General features: G+C 42.0%; 1 protein-coding gene across 1 annotated transcript in view; it reads left to right on the top strand.

Moving 5' to 3' along the window:
• Positions 1-15,228, top strand: part of gfra2b (GDNF family receptor alpha 2b) — a 119,209-nt gene that overhangs the window by 76,608 nt on the left and 27,373 nt on the right. Inside the window, exon 5 of the mRNA XM_085792643.1 lies at positions 913-1,100. Within this exon, the coding sequence (XP_085648769.1) occupies positions 913-1,100 (188 nt within the window). The remainder of the gene's footprint in view (positions 1-912; positions 1,101-15,228) is intronic.

Genomic DNA, 15,228 nt, shown 5'->3' with positions numbered 1-15,228 from the left:
TTTGATCCCCAGTGTTTATTATTGATCACCTGGATCAGTTTAAATGTTATAAAACAAACACAACAGTGTCGTCTGCAAAGAAAAGAGCTTCACGTGCAGCTCGACATCACAAACCATGCTGCTCCATTAATGCAGATTATCATCATCATTATTATAGTGACTCGCTGACATCAGGGCTTTTGTCAGCAATGGAAAACAATCAATGAGGTCACACGACTCTGCATGTGCTGCTCTGATTGGCTTATCTGCTGCATCACAAACACCACAGAGTTCAGGGATGAAAGAGCGACCTGCAGCCTCCAAATCAGTTTCAAAAACACACAATCACAGAACGAAGTGTCTCAAATTGAGGCTGCAACGCTTTAACTGGTGCAACAACCTCAGGATGAGGTTAAAACTAGTATCTTAACTAGTGATAGTTATATAAAACTCTGAGTGCTTTAATGGAGGGAGATGAGCTAATGCTAATGCACGATCCACAAATAATTTAAAGAGGAATTATGCAAGTTTTGTACATGCAAGATCAGAGCCTCCGACCAGGTGTCCCAGCTCTGGTCTCTGCAGCACCGTGACATAAAGGCGCCACGTAACCCGTTGTGTCTTGTTTATGACGGATAAGACTACACAAATATAATACAACGTTATCTACCTCGGTAGACATCACTCCTTGGATTGCCTTCTCGCTGGCTTTGTTGAAAACAAATGCAATTGGCCACACACAGAAAAAAGCAACCAAAAAAGTGACCAGACTTGCATCGTTCTCCTTTAAATCACTCATTCATTCAGCATTTCCAGCTCCTGTAGCAAATTAATCTATAAAGGAAAGCCTTATAACATTGAATTTTGTCTGTGTCTTTAACCTGTACAGATATAAAGTGGGGTTTTGTTGTTTTTCCGTCCTCTGTGTCTCAGGCGCTGCGTCAGTTCTTTGAGCGTGTTCCCTGGGAGCTGAGTTACCCGCTGCTGTTCTGCTCCTGCCCCGACCAGGCGTGTGCCGAGCGCCGCCGCCGCACCATCGTCCCGTCCTGCTCGCACCAGGAGCGCCACAAACCCTCCTGTCTGGAGCTGAGACACATCTGCCGCTCCGACCCGCTCTGCAGGTGAGCTGCATGCGCGGCCTTCGACTGGCCAATCGGGTGTGAGCTAGACCGCAAGCTGCTCTGTGTTTCTTTCATTATTATTTCATTTTTATTATTATTCACACTGTTCAGCTTGATGCAGCTTGTTTCGCTGATTATTCTCCAGCCAGAGGAGGAAGCAATCAGTGAAATCAGCTGCTCGAGTGTTTAATTGGACAGAAATCTCGCAGACACTTGGGTCAAAATTGCACTTTTGATTGATAACTACTGGCTTTAAAGGTTAGAGACTCTTGAAGAGGGTGAAGTGAGTAACTTCCCCCGTCCTCATCCTCCTCCTCCTCCTCCTTCCTCCTGCTGTGATGGCAGCTGAGGTGCCCTTGAGCGATTGATTGGTTGACTTCTCCTGTATAAATATATGTTCAAGAAGCAGGAAGTGAAGCTCTCAGAGGAGAGCTCAGAGGAGCAGAGAGGGAACTGAACATCACTTCTTCCTCTGTGTCGGATCTAAACTCTGCTCTGGTGAACTTAAACGTGCAGGAAGGAATCAGCGAGCACGTCGCACACTCTTTCACTCTTTCGCTCTTTTCAATCCAGCAGCAGTGAAGACGCCGTGGTCACATGTTTGTAGAGACCACCGGCTGTGCGTCGTCCTCAGACCACATATAGAACATGTGACTGTAAAATGACTCAAGGCGGCTTTATCTTCTAAAATGCAGCAGTGAAGAGCGGCGGAGAAAATGTGAGTGACAGTGAAGAGATAAGTGATGTACAGTGGAGCTGCAGCCGCTGCTGTCAAACATACAAATATATAAACCAATGAATATATTAAAACATAAGCCTGGTGTTGCTCTACAGTACATTTATACATATATAGTATATATATATTCTCATATTGTCAACAAATCTTTCTGAAGCTGCGTCTCTAAGCTCTGAGCTCTTTGGTTCCTGCTGAAGATGTAAATCTTTAAAAGCACCTCGCACATATTAAGTTTCTTTTTCAATCTCTTCAAACAGGAGGAAATAGGGACTTTGTTGGGGACTAGTTTCAGCGGCGGATTAATCCTTCAGTTGGTTTGTTGCAGTAGGAATCAGGTTTATCAGTTAGGTGGAGAAGGTTCATGTGACTATTGTGATTAAAAGCGAAGATTCCTGATTAATTTATTCATCATTTGTACAATTTTTGCTCAGCTGTGATTGGCTCTAACCGTGTAGTCTTTTTTTTTTTTTTTTTATACAAACGATCAAATATTCACTGCCTCTGACCACAGGCTGTAAACAAAGATGGTTGTCGCCTCTGTGACTCTGTGAGCCCACATGTTTCTGAAGGCCAGAGTGGAGCTGCTGCCATCTTGCTACCAGCGTCTGACTCCGCCCACAAAAGGGGGAGGAGCCTGTGTGGAGCAGAGAATTTGGTTACAGCCTGTTTGTCGCAAATATAGGCTACACTCCTCCCCCAGCTGTCCGTCAAATAATCCTTTTTGGATTTGCTTTTCCACAAGCAAGGAGCCAAGTCAGAGCCGCTCGGAATCATAACAACAAAGATGGAGGATCTCATGCTAGTGCTGCTCTTGTCTTTACAAGCCTACATTGCAATCCAGATGCGGAAAACACAAATAGTGTTGCTTGTTTTTAGGATCCATCTCTGTCTTTTGTCTTCTGACTAGCTCGTTGTCGTTTTAAAGGTGTACAGAAAAGAAAATTGAATTTGATTCCACTGTGGGTCTTAACATTAGTGTAATAACTCATCTATCAGACGATGTAGCCCAAACTTTGTGCAAAATTCTATTTTCGAGTTTCAGCCAATGATAGTGGATCCGTCATCCGTCAATCAAACATCTGAGACACACACACACACACATCGAGCTCGGTCTCGCCCCAAACATTGACTATCCCGCCCGCTCGATAACGACCAATCAAATTAGTTTTCCTTACTCGGGTAAACTTGTGCGGCAACTGGTGGAAACTCGTAGAAGGAGGCGCGACAAACAGGACAAACGGCCATTTCTGAACACCTTTAAAAATGGCTGTTCATTGTTTCAGTCGAAGAACCGGTGTTTAGGTGGCGGAAAAGCAAAGAACCGGTGCACTGGTGCCAGTTTGGTGGAAAATGGGTAAAGAGGCCCCGCCCCCTTAGCCTTCTACACCTTTAGTGGTTAATAAAGCGTAAATAGGTGAGTTCTATAAACACTTGTCATGAAAACCAAGTCTGTTTTTGTACCATGTTGATTTCCCTTTTAACTTGTGGAGGTTTTTGGAGACTGACTCGCTGCCGGAGACTCACTCTAGTGGTCAGGAGAGGAACTGCAGCTGCTGTTTCTACACTGTTACTGACTTCGTCTTTAAATCTGAAGACGACGTCACAACATCGACTCTGAGAGGTTAAAAATTGTCGATTTTCTAATGTTTAACAGACAGCAATTGGTTGTTGAATAAGAAAAATAACTGATAACTCACCTGCTCGTTCACTTCCTTTGCTCGTTGGGTCGTTAGTGTTTCTTTGCTGCACATTTTTCATTGTAGCGTAGAGTGTTGAGCTGTCGGGCGGTCGAGGTCATGCAGAGCTGCTCTCTATCTCTCTACATGTGAACAACAGGTTGTGTTTTCCTCTCACTGAATAGCGAGTCTCACACCTCCAAATGAAAACAGGCGAGACACACACACAGATACTTTTAGTGATCATGAGTGTGTGTGTGTGTGTGTGTGTGTGGGCGGCGAGGTCAAACTGTGTGTTGTTATCAGCGGCTCAGTCGTCAGGGTCGAGGTCGAGCTCGTTTGATTACACATGAATGAGCTGATTTATTATTGATCGACGGAGCAGATGGAAGCCGAGCGAATGTGTTTCACTGTCGGGAAGCGACAACAGATGCTGCGTCGTCACGACAACAGTGTTAACTAGAAATAAAACCGTGAAGTCTGGTGGAGTCAAACATAGTTGTTAATCAGAATCAGACAAGAAGTTTTAACAAACTTCGCTTTTTAATTTTTAACATGATTAAAGTTCTAATCTGTAACTTCTCATTAGTCAGTCAGAATAATCAAAGTACTTAATTGGCCCCCATGAAGAAACCAGTCAATTTTGATTTGAATTCGGTCATTTGTCAACCCAGAGAAATGTGTGGTATTTAATCATGGTAACGTTTCATTGGCCGTCTGTGGATGACATCATCCTCTACCTGCATTTTATCCACATTTTTAAGATTCATTCAACAAGCTGAGCCGACGTCGGCCATCCAACTCAAATCATCACTTTTTCTTCCCTAAACTTAGCCGAGCAATGACTGATATTAAGCAGTGTAGTCTGCAAATTTACTGTTGTTGTAACCATGACAACCACGGTTTCAGTACACCCATGGCTGTAGGGGGCGCTGTTTCAGATGAGAGGGACCCGCCTGCAGGGGAGATAGGTCCAATCCATACCAGAAGTGGGGCTTTTTATGTGTATCTTATTCATTATATTATATTATTTATATACTATATTATTAACATAATTTTAGTTTTAACCTTTAAATGGGCTGGTAATCCCTTTATATTACAGGCTGCTAATTACATGATAATGTCAGGGAACAGCCATGAAATAACAAGTAATTGTATCATAATGTCTAGAAATAGCCTAGAAATAACAGTCAATTTCATAGTAATGTTGAAAAATATCGCAAAAAAATAATGATTGAGTGCGTAGAAATAGCCCAGAACTAATGGTCATTGCAAAGAACTTGGTGGAGACGATATCTGGCCTTTCCCAAAAAAATTCAAAGCATGAAAAGCATGTGTGATCTTTTGCCTTTATGAAAAACATGACATTACTATGAAATTGACTGTTATTTCTAGGCTATTTCTAGACATTACTACGCAATAACTTGTTATTTCTTGACATTATCACGTAATAATGGCCTATAAATTAAAGTGTTACCGTTTATTCTTGTTGTTAATATGCTTTGATATTCTGTAAATTATTTTCTTTTTTTTTATTATCTTTTTGTTTGGAAAGGCAAATTTCCATCACATACATTAATTAGTCTTAGTCATTCAAGGACATAGATAAAGATGGTTGCTGGAAGTCCATGTGATTTTGTCCATATTGCCCTTCTGGAATTTTCTTTTTCGGACTATTACTTGTTTTCATTGAGTAAATTATTAATTAAAAAAATAAATAAAAATCTTATTCAGCGCTCCATCCAGGTCTATACTGTAAAATCAGACCTCCGACAGTGGATACGATTGTTCACGTGTGTTCAGAGTTCGGTTGCAAACTTCAGGTAGATCAGATTTCTGGTATGGAGCGGCAAATAATAATACACACAAAGACGACCAACTTCCGTTTGGGACTTCTGGTGTGGATTGGACCTATAGCGGCACCTTCGTCCACCATCTTCCCCTCAGACGGGTACTCTTTTTCAGATCCTTGTTCTAGTTGTTGTTGGGTAAAAAAAACCTCCCATGATGCCACACTGCTTCATTACCAAACTCAGTGTTTTGTTACTGTTTTGTTTTGTTGCGACCCCCCGGGGGCGAAGCTACAGATGGCTGCGAGGTGTGACTCAGCAACAGAACAAAAACATGGAGTCACAACCCTGACCAGGTGTGTTGGGGTGTGTATGTGTGTGTGTGTGTGTGTGTGTGTGTGTTGTTGTGTAGTTGCACTGCTGTTGTTGGTGTGTTGTGTAATCAGCTGTGTTTGCGCTGCGGCTGAAACGTGAGCTGCACTAAGTCCTGTTTAATCTGCACTATTTTCTTTTAATTAGGGAGCAAACACAACAAGGAGCTTTTATTAATAATTAGAAGAGTTTACAGTTTTTGTGTTTCCGAGCCAAGATCGGCCGAGTGTGTCCAAAGTAAACATCCGTCAGCTGTGGAGTCGTGTCCGTCGTCACGCTGCCGATGGACACATGTGAATAAGAAACTCCTCAGAGACACAACAGAGAAAGAGACAGAGAGGGAGGCTGAACCTGGACCAGGTGATTTAACCTTCCTCACAGAAAACTGATACATTCACTAAAAATACATCAAATATTTCGCCTTTTTCTTTAAAATGATCTTTTGAAACTAATTTTCACTTGGATCTTACACCACAGCTCAGGATGTGTGATAATTAAATTAGGGTTTGGATATATTTAACATGTTCTGTAAGTGATACATTTGAATTATCAGCTTTAAAAAAACATCTGAGCCTCCTGTGTTGTAATGACAGTTTGGTGTGAGAGCTGTAACTATGACGCAGTAACTCCAGTGAAGTTATTTCATTACCAGCACCATTATTACTGAAAGAGATGGTTTGTGTTACAACTACACTGCAGTCACTTTATTTAGATGACTTTTGAAACCTGAAAATATTACTCAAAACCACTTTCATACATATTTTTTGTAGTTGACACATTACGGTTTTTTTTTTTTTAATATAGTAAATTAGATATTCTAGTGTAAAGGGTTTCTGACTACGTTCTTTGATTCTCCAGAACACACAGATGTTCAGTCCACCCCTGTATAGAGCTATACACTTGCGCTTCGGCATCAGAGGTAACGCCGCTCCGACGTCTGCTCAGTCTGTATGTGTGCATCGCAGAGCCTCTCGGGGATTACGTCAAACTCAACAAAATACCGGAGTAGGCCTGTTCTGTGCAGAGCACCAGTCAATTGCATGTTGCAAAACTGGACATTTTCATGAATTTATAATAATAAGCTGTTATAGGTATAATGAGAAACAAGAAACAAAACAAAGAGCTCAGAGCTACACTATACGGAGGCTCATGGGATTTCTTGGTTTCCCTCATCAAACTCATCAAATACACAATCCAACAACTCCACAACGCTCTGGTGGACAAGTTGTGACCTGCACATTCACCACGCTATGAGATAATAACACAACGTTACCACACAGAGTTGTTTTAGAGGGAAATTCATGCAAAACCGCTGATGCGTGTTGCCTTCAGGGACAGTTTTTCATCAAGCAGTCTCTGTATTTCCCTCTAAAACAACTCTGTCTGGTAACGTTGTGTTATTATCTCATAGCGTGGTGAATGTGCAGGTCACAACTTGTCCACCAGAGCGTTGTGGAGTTGTTGGATTGTGTATTTGATGAGTTTGATGAGGGAAACCAAGAAATCCCATGAGCCTCCGTAGCGTAGCTCTGAGCAGCTCACGGCTCTGCTCCGCCGTTCTAAAAACAGCTTGCACCGACAAATAAAGGTAACAAACCTACTGCTATGACTATAGGGATTATGGCAATGGGTCATGTTGAACTATCCCTTTAACATAAGAAGCATTAGAAGTTTGAATCTGATTTGGGGGAAAGATTGACAGCACCTACTCTGTACTAACAACTATATATACTATATATATCACTAGTGAGTGAGGTTCCTACTGTTAAACAGAACTTCATGTCTCTATTTCCTCTGAGCCGTGATTTGTCCTTTCACTTTGTGTGTATGTGTGTGTGTGTGTGTGTGTGTGTCTGAACACAATGGAGACGGCGAGAAGACAGTCTTTAAAGAGCTGCCTTCAGATAATCAGCCCCGTCCCTACAGACGATCACACACACACACACACACACACATACCAGAACACACACATTGCTGCTATAAAGGCTCTGCAGGCTCCTTGTTTGTGATTTGCTGCTGCTGGTATGTGTGTGTGTGTGTCTATGTGTGTGTGTGTGTTGCGTTCCGTGTGCGCCGCTGCTTTGTGTTTCCCTGCACTGAGTAGGAGTCTCTTTGAGCAGCGTGTGTGAGGAAGAGACGCTCGGATATAAATCGATATCTAGAACAGGGAATGAGACCGGCGAGCAGCCCGACCAAAACACCCTAACAAGGCCCGGTCCGCCCCCTCACATCCTCACACCCCCCCTCATACCCTCCCTCCCTCTGGTAGAAAGCTGTGCCCCCTGTGGCAGGAAGCTGCTGCGCCCCAATATCATGCACGGAGCATGAATCATGTTTGATTGCCTGTAAAAAAGGATCCAGAGGAGGCTTGTTCTTTTCGTTTTAGCCTCCATTAACCTCGGATGGAGCGCGGAGAGCTGCATAATCACAGGAATCCCGCAGGTCCTCGGGGTCTCGACGGCCTCGGAGGGGTGTGTGCCGTCCCCCGCTGTGGACGGGAGCGGGCGGGAGGAGGAAGTGACTGCTCGGGGAAGGCTCTGATTGACAGGAAGCGTAATTAAATGTGGTCTTTGCCACAAGAAATGTACGAGAAACCTACAGAGAGCTGTAAAAGCTTTTTGGACCAAGGCACTTAGAATAAAAAAAAAAGAAAAAAAAAGAAATTGTATTTGCATTTCAAATAAGAGTGCAATCACACCCACAGTTAATTTTCAATAAGAACCGTGCAGCTTGGTTTGTGCACGTTCACACTCAGGAGCCACGACGAGAGAATCGGGGATTAGAAACACACTCAATAAATGAACTGTTTGTTTGCGCCGAACTTTCAGGCAGCTGCAGAAAAGTTTGAATTGTTTCTCAGATTTTTATTTTATTTTCTGTAAATACCAAAAAAACAAACATTGATCTTGCACATCGATGAATCTGCAGCAGTTTTCACCTCCAAACAAAGTGATGATGAGCGTCACAGTCACCGTCAGTCCAGACTGACTTCAGACTGTCACTGTTGGTTTGAGGCTTATATATATAGTTTTATATCCACTTTGTTTGTACAGTTTGTCAAAATTAAAAGAATGATGATGATGTTTTGTTGAACAGATGCCAAACTTTGGCATAGAGAAGATTTTAATGTGGGAAAAAAATGCAAATTTATTTGTACAGCACAATTCATACACCAGGCAATTCAAAGTGCTTTACAGAGGCATAGAAATGCAATCAAAAAGAGAAAAATACATTGAAATAAGACAGAAATAAGACATAAAAAAACAATAGAATGATTAAAATGGCAAACAAAAAAAAGCAAAATTAAAAGTAGCCTATTAAAAACGAGTCGTATCAGACGGTTGATGGCCGTACACGTTGACATATGTAGCTACTGTAACAGCTGCTGTTAGCGCTGATGCAACAGGTCAGTTGGAAGCTGAACCGTTGCCGTGGTTACCGATGATGCCCTGTCACACGATCGATCGTCAGTCTCTGTGGTCTCTGACAGAAAGTCACGTTTCATCATGTGTCAGTGTTAAAGGTCAGAGAGAGAACAACGAGCTGCCGACTGACACGGACAGAGGTGGTGATGATGAAGATGATGGTGATGGTGATGATGATGAGGATGATGATAGAAACGGAGAGGAGAGACGACGTGAAGGAGAAATTATCGTTTAATTAAAGCAGATTTGGAAACTTGTGCTTCACTGCACAGGTTTATTCATGATTCCTCTCAGAGCTCACATTAGCATAATGAGCTAACTAGCTTAATGAGCTAACTAGCTGCAGCTGATCAGTCAGTTGAAGTCGCTGCTTCAGAATTAGATGGAGGAAAACCAGGAGTTTGTTGTTGTTGTTTCTCATTATTTCAAATTTCACTATGGTGTGTGTGTGTTTTTTTTTTGTTTTTTTCTGATGGTTGACTGCTGTTGTCGATTCAGTGTAGTGGTTTAAAGAACAAACTGATGAAAATATATGCATGAACGTATTTTAAATTGTGCTGTTTAACATCTTATAACATGAAGTAGAATTCATAGATGCTTATCTTTCAGATTGACTTCTAATAAGGCTGCTGTTTAAAAACTTTATTTGACCATTAAGACAGAAGTAAGTGATATTTTTGTGTTAATATAGGCCTAAGTCTTAAATAGTTATATCGTCCGACAGCAATCACTTACATAGAGTGTTTGGTCTGAAACACGGGTCTGTCAGTCACTCTGCTCTGCTCTGAGCCGAGGAGAAAACTTTTCTCGTATCCTACAAGTTTTATCCAATGAGGAGAGAGAACGGCATAAAGGGGCAGTCCTCTCTGTGTGTGCAGCCAAGGGATGCGCCTGAATGTGGTGACGTAGGGACGAGGACCAATAGATCCATGACGAGGGCGGGGGCTGCTAACTCCATCGGCTGACAGGAAGTTATGGTGCGTTCAAGGCAGCCCGTAACTCGTGTTTTTCCGACCTGTGAAGTGGTACCAGTTCGATCTGGTACGAGTTCACGGGTCAGAAGTTACGAGTGGCCGTTATAGTGACTTTCACAGGTAAAACAGGTCGGAAAAACACGAGTGGGTTGCCTGGAACGCTACAAAGTCGTAAGTCGTGACTTGACGCCGTAACTTACGGTTTCAAAAGCCTGCCTGGAACGCAGCATTAGCCAAAACGACCGGATCGCTTACTTCTGCTTTAATTGTAAATGTGACTGAGTGAGTGATAGAGTTGTCTGATCGAGTCACACCATTGGTCAGCTGAACACCATGTGACTGAGTGATGAAGTTACAGCGATCAGGTGTTTACAGCAGCTTCTCCTCTCTTTCTTTGGATGGACTCATTATTATTATAAATACACATTATTTATTTATTTATTTTCCTGCAAAACAATATTTTATTAGGGGCATGGATTTTGTTTCCAACACTTTTTTTCGAAATAAAAGCCCTCTAGTGACAGGGACCTTTTGTTTCTTAGGGCTTTTATTGCTGCGCTGCAGTAAATTCATCATCTCGTTTATCTACTATCTTCTTTAGCTTAGCCATTAGCATTGACTTTCTCTCTCCTGCTCAGTCTGATGTGTGGTTAATTCTCAGTCTCCTTCAGTGATAACAGCTTGTATAAGAAATGTGGTTTCTTGAAGATAAAGGTGAATCTTGACTCGACTCTTTGTGAATTGTGGTACAAGGACTTTACACTTCGTTCTTTTTGCCAATGAAAGGAAAAGACAGTCATTAAAGAGAGGATGAAACAGGATGGAAACGAACCAGCAGTTCATCCACGCAATTTAAACTTCACTTCATCTGGAGGTCGAAGTAAAACAGCCGAGTCGTGTCTATAAACTGTGACAGTTTGAGGCAAAACTTCATTGTTTTCTCTTCCAAATGATTTGAGATAACCTGCTGCTGTCTGCTGCTTTTGTTCACGTTCTTCTACACAATCTGTCTTCATAAAACCTCTGTCGTTAAGTTTTCTGCCTGTTACTGTGGACAGAACAGAGCAGATCTTACATGACTGTATTGACCTCCAGTGTTTGTCTCCTGATGCCTCTGACTGTTCAGTTAAATAACTAGACTTTCATGTATTTTATGAATTCAGAGCGAAAAACAAATATTTGCCGTTGCCATGTCGGTGCACACGGGCTCCGGCTCCTCTGCGGCTGGAAATGTTCTAATAATTACTGACGATTTGAATTCACACGGGATGTGTATAACCTGAGGTTAATTTCACTGGGACTCTAACAGGATGGAAAAGATGAAAGGAAGTTTGCAGCACTGCAGCGTGCAGTCGGTTTAAAAAAGATATTATTGCTGCTATGACTGATCTGGACCGGCATTAAAATCCCCGAGATGCCGTGGTAATAAAAAACCCTGTAAAACATCTCAGTCTGAGCTCCAGGAACCTCTTGAAGGACAAAGATTCACTGCAGCTGCTGCTGTTATTTAAGTTTGTTGCCCGGAGGAGCAACACGTTCTGAATTTGTTTCCCCAAAAATATTAACATGAAAAGATGATTGAGTTTCTAATCGTGGAGCCTGAACATCAGCAAATAGAATAGGGAACAACACAGACAAGGAGGGTTTTGTATGAAAGCTCCTTCTGAATAAAGGTGGATGTTTGTGTTATAGCTCCTTCAGAATGAATGTAAATGTTTCTATTAAAACTCCTTCAGAATAAAGGTAGTTGTTTCTATTAAAGCTCCATCAGTATAAAGGTAGATGTTTGTGTTAAAGCTCCATACAGTATAAAGGTAGATGTTTGTATTAAAGCTCCATACAGTATAAAGGTAGATGTTTGTATTAAAGCTCCATACAGTATAAAGGTAGATGTTTGTATTAAAGCTCCATACAGTATAAAGGTAGATGTTTGTATTAAAGCTCCATACAGTATAAAGGTAAATGTTTGTGTTAAAGCTCCATACAGTATAAAGGTAGATGTCCATGTGTAGTGTGATTATAAAGCAGCTCTAGGTTCTATATTAATACTGTGAAAGTATCAAAGCCTCAGTCCACAGAGAAATGCACACAGCCTGTATTCAGAAACTGAGCCTTAAAACCAGCCGTCAGGACTTCCTGTCACTTTGTGATGTCACAACTAAGCAGTCACCATATAAAACCATCCAGCCCATCTTTGTGGACACGTTTTCTCAGTATTGCTTTGACGAAACTTCTTCAAAATTAGCACAACTGTTCACCAGGACTCACAGATGAATTGATTGGATATTAGTGGTAAAAGATCAAAGCTCAAGGTCGTAGTGACACTTTTTATCCCGGATTTATGTACTCCAAAACGCTCTGGTGGACAAGTTGTAACCTGCACATTCACCACGCTATGAGATAATAACACAACGTTACCAGACAGAGTTGTTTTAGAGGGAAATAGAGACTGCTTGATGAAAAACTGCCCCCGACAGGAACGCGCATCAGCGGTTTTGCATGAATTTCCCTCTAAAACAACTCTGTCTGGTAACGTTGTGTTATTATCTCATAGCGTGGTGAATGTGCAGGTCACAACTTGTCCACCAGAGCGTTGTGGAGTTGTTGGATTGTGTATTTAATGAGTTTGATGAGGGAAACCAGGAAATCCCATGAGCCTCCGTAGCGTAGCTCTGAGCAGCTCACGGCTCTGCTCCGCCGTTCTAAAAATAGCTTCCACCGACAATTAAAGGTAACGAACCTACTGCCATGACTATAGGGATTATGGCAATGGGCCAAGTTTGTGTAGACAGTGATGATCCACACACATTCTCTGTGAGTTTTATTTTCTCTCTTTGAGTCTGGACACATGTTCAGTTTTTAGAGACGTGTCCTTGGAGATACTTTGAGTTTGATGTGCAGTGCTCTGATCCAGACCCCCACCCCCCACCTCCCTCCCACTGCGGGAAAAAGTATATTTGTGTGCTGTGTGTGTGTGTGTGTGTGTGTGTAGTGACCCTCTCAGACCTTCAGCAGAGTCAGGCAGCTCACTGTGAACACACAACTTAACTCCTAATGGACTTGTTGGAGGTCTCCATCAGGATACATCTGCTGGATGTGAGGGATTTATGTGTATCAGCTTCCTGATGACCCCCCCCCCCCTCCCATCACACTGCACGGCTCCCGCACTAATGCCGGTGGTATGTATGCAAACACACACACATGCCCGCCCGTGCACCGAGGCGTGCACAGCTAAACTGCTTTTCCCAAAGCCGGCGGCGGCAGCTGAGTGGTGTTTTAAGGCGAGGAAGCCAATCTAGCGACTGCATCGCTCCATTACACGGTCAGTGAGGTGAGGTGGTGGCGTGATGGAAATAGCTGCCTCTTTTTCTGTAGGTCACAGAGGACGCCGCCGCCGACGCAGCAGCCGGGCCCCCTCTCGCTCGCTCTCGTTGTGACTGTTTGTGGAGCCGGTTTACACAGAGGCATCCCATGATTCATCTCATTTGCTCGGCGTCGGCTCCCTTCGATTTTTGGGGATGAAGAGCAGATGAGTGGAACCAGAAGGGGCAGGGCCGGCCCTAGGATTTTGGTGGCCCCCTAAACAAGATTTTTGTTTGTGGCCCACTCTAAGCGCAAACACCAAATCACTGGTTAAAACTGAATACAGACGTGTTTATGCCCTCTGAGGTTTGAGGCCATTTTCTCGAATTTAACATATTTTCTTAAGCATGCAATTCTTATTTAGTCCTGGCTGATTCATTTTCAGTTAGTTTATGCAAATTGTGTGAAAATAAAGATTAAACAATGGTTTATAGTAGCAGGTGGTTCCAAGCTGTGCCAAAAATGGACATTTTGGAAAGTTCGCCTGAATATTTTGTAGTAAAATCTCAATAATTTTGTCCTGCTTCAATTAATCAGAATCAACCACTGCAGAGACAATGGTCATATGTTGTACAATGATTTTATAGAGAGTTTGAGCTTCATCAGCATTATTCTAAAGGGCACTCATCAAAAACATGATTTTTTTTAGGCGAATATTACAACCTGATCTCACAGAAATGCGTGAAATGACCACGAACACCTAGTACCAGATTCCGTGCTCCTTTCACGTAATGTGTTAAAATTACGTGAAAGAAGCACGGAAAGAGTCTCCACTGAAAGCCAATGAGTCCAACTTCCGTGAGATGGCCACGCAAACCGTGTCGTGGTGGATGCACGCATTTTCAGCTTCAAAGACACCCCCAGTGCGTCAACAGCCTGACGAACGGTCACTGTCCCTCCTCGTCACATGCTTGACTCATTAGGTGCCCGTTTTTTTTTTTTTTTTTTACTTTTCCTTAAAGCTTTATTGAACCTGATGCTGCTGTGTCTGACTTTACAGCAAGGACGTCCTTTCGGTTACTATATATTTATTTATTTATTTATTTATTTAGTGATCATGGTGTTTGGTGCAGAATAATCAATCAATAAATAAATAAATTAGGTTGGAAGCTACGTCAGACCGGGGGGGGGGGGGGGGGGGTTGTGGATTCTACAGGTGAAGACCACTTCCGCGTTCAAAAAGCTGCTCTGTTTAATCAATATTCTGAAGAAAGATCTGATTATTAGCCATAACGCTGTAACCATCCAAGGAAGACTGTGTAACAATATTATGTGCTTCTGCTGAGTCCAAAAGCCCTGTGTAATATCAACTGTATTTTAAGAAAACACGTTTTGTTTCCAATGTCATATCACGGAGAAGCACTACATTACCCATAATCCTCATATTTATCAGCGACGTGTCTAATTGGTTGAGCTTGCTGTTACCAGCAAATGAAAAAATAAAACAAATTGAGCTTATATTATTTTCTTAGTAACTAAAAGGTCTTAACATCTTTTTTGTTTTCAACATTGAATAAAAAAACGGTGCTATATTGTTAAAATTCAACAATAAAGTGCATACAAGTTGGCTTGACTTCTTTCTTTTTTTCTTTTTTTCATAATTTTCACCAGCATCTTTCTGGTCCACATCACTTCACATTTAATGTAATTTTTAATTCAATGAGTGACATTTTATTTTTTATCTGAAAAACATTATTATGAATTCAAGGGTCAGAGGTCACTGATTAGTGTTAAATGTAACCTTTTTGACCCTGTTTCCTTGAATAAATCACTAAGACTTTGATGCGGGAAG

This window comes from Trachurus japonicus, chromosome 12 (assembly GCF_045865225.1).
Source record: "Trachurus japonicus isolate A0001 chromosome 12, Traja_1.0".
Taxonomy (NCBI): domain Eukaryota; kingdom Metazoa; phylum Chordata; class Actinopteri; order Carangiformes; family Carangidae; genus Trachurus; species Trachurus japonicus.
This window is presented reverse-complemented; position numbering and strand designations above follow the sequence as displayed.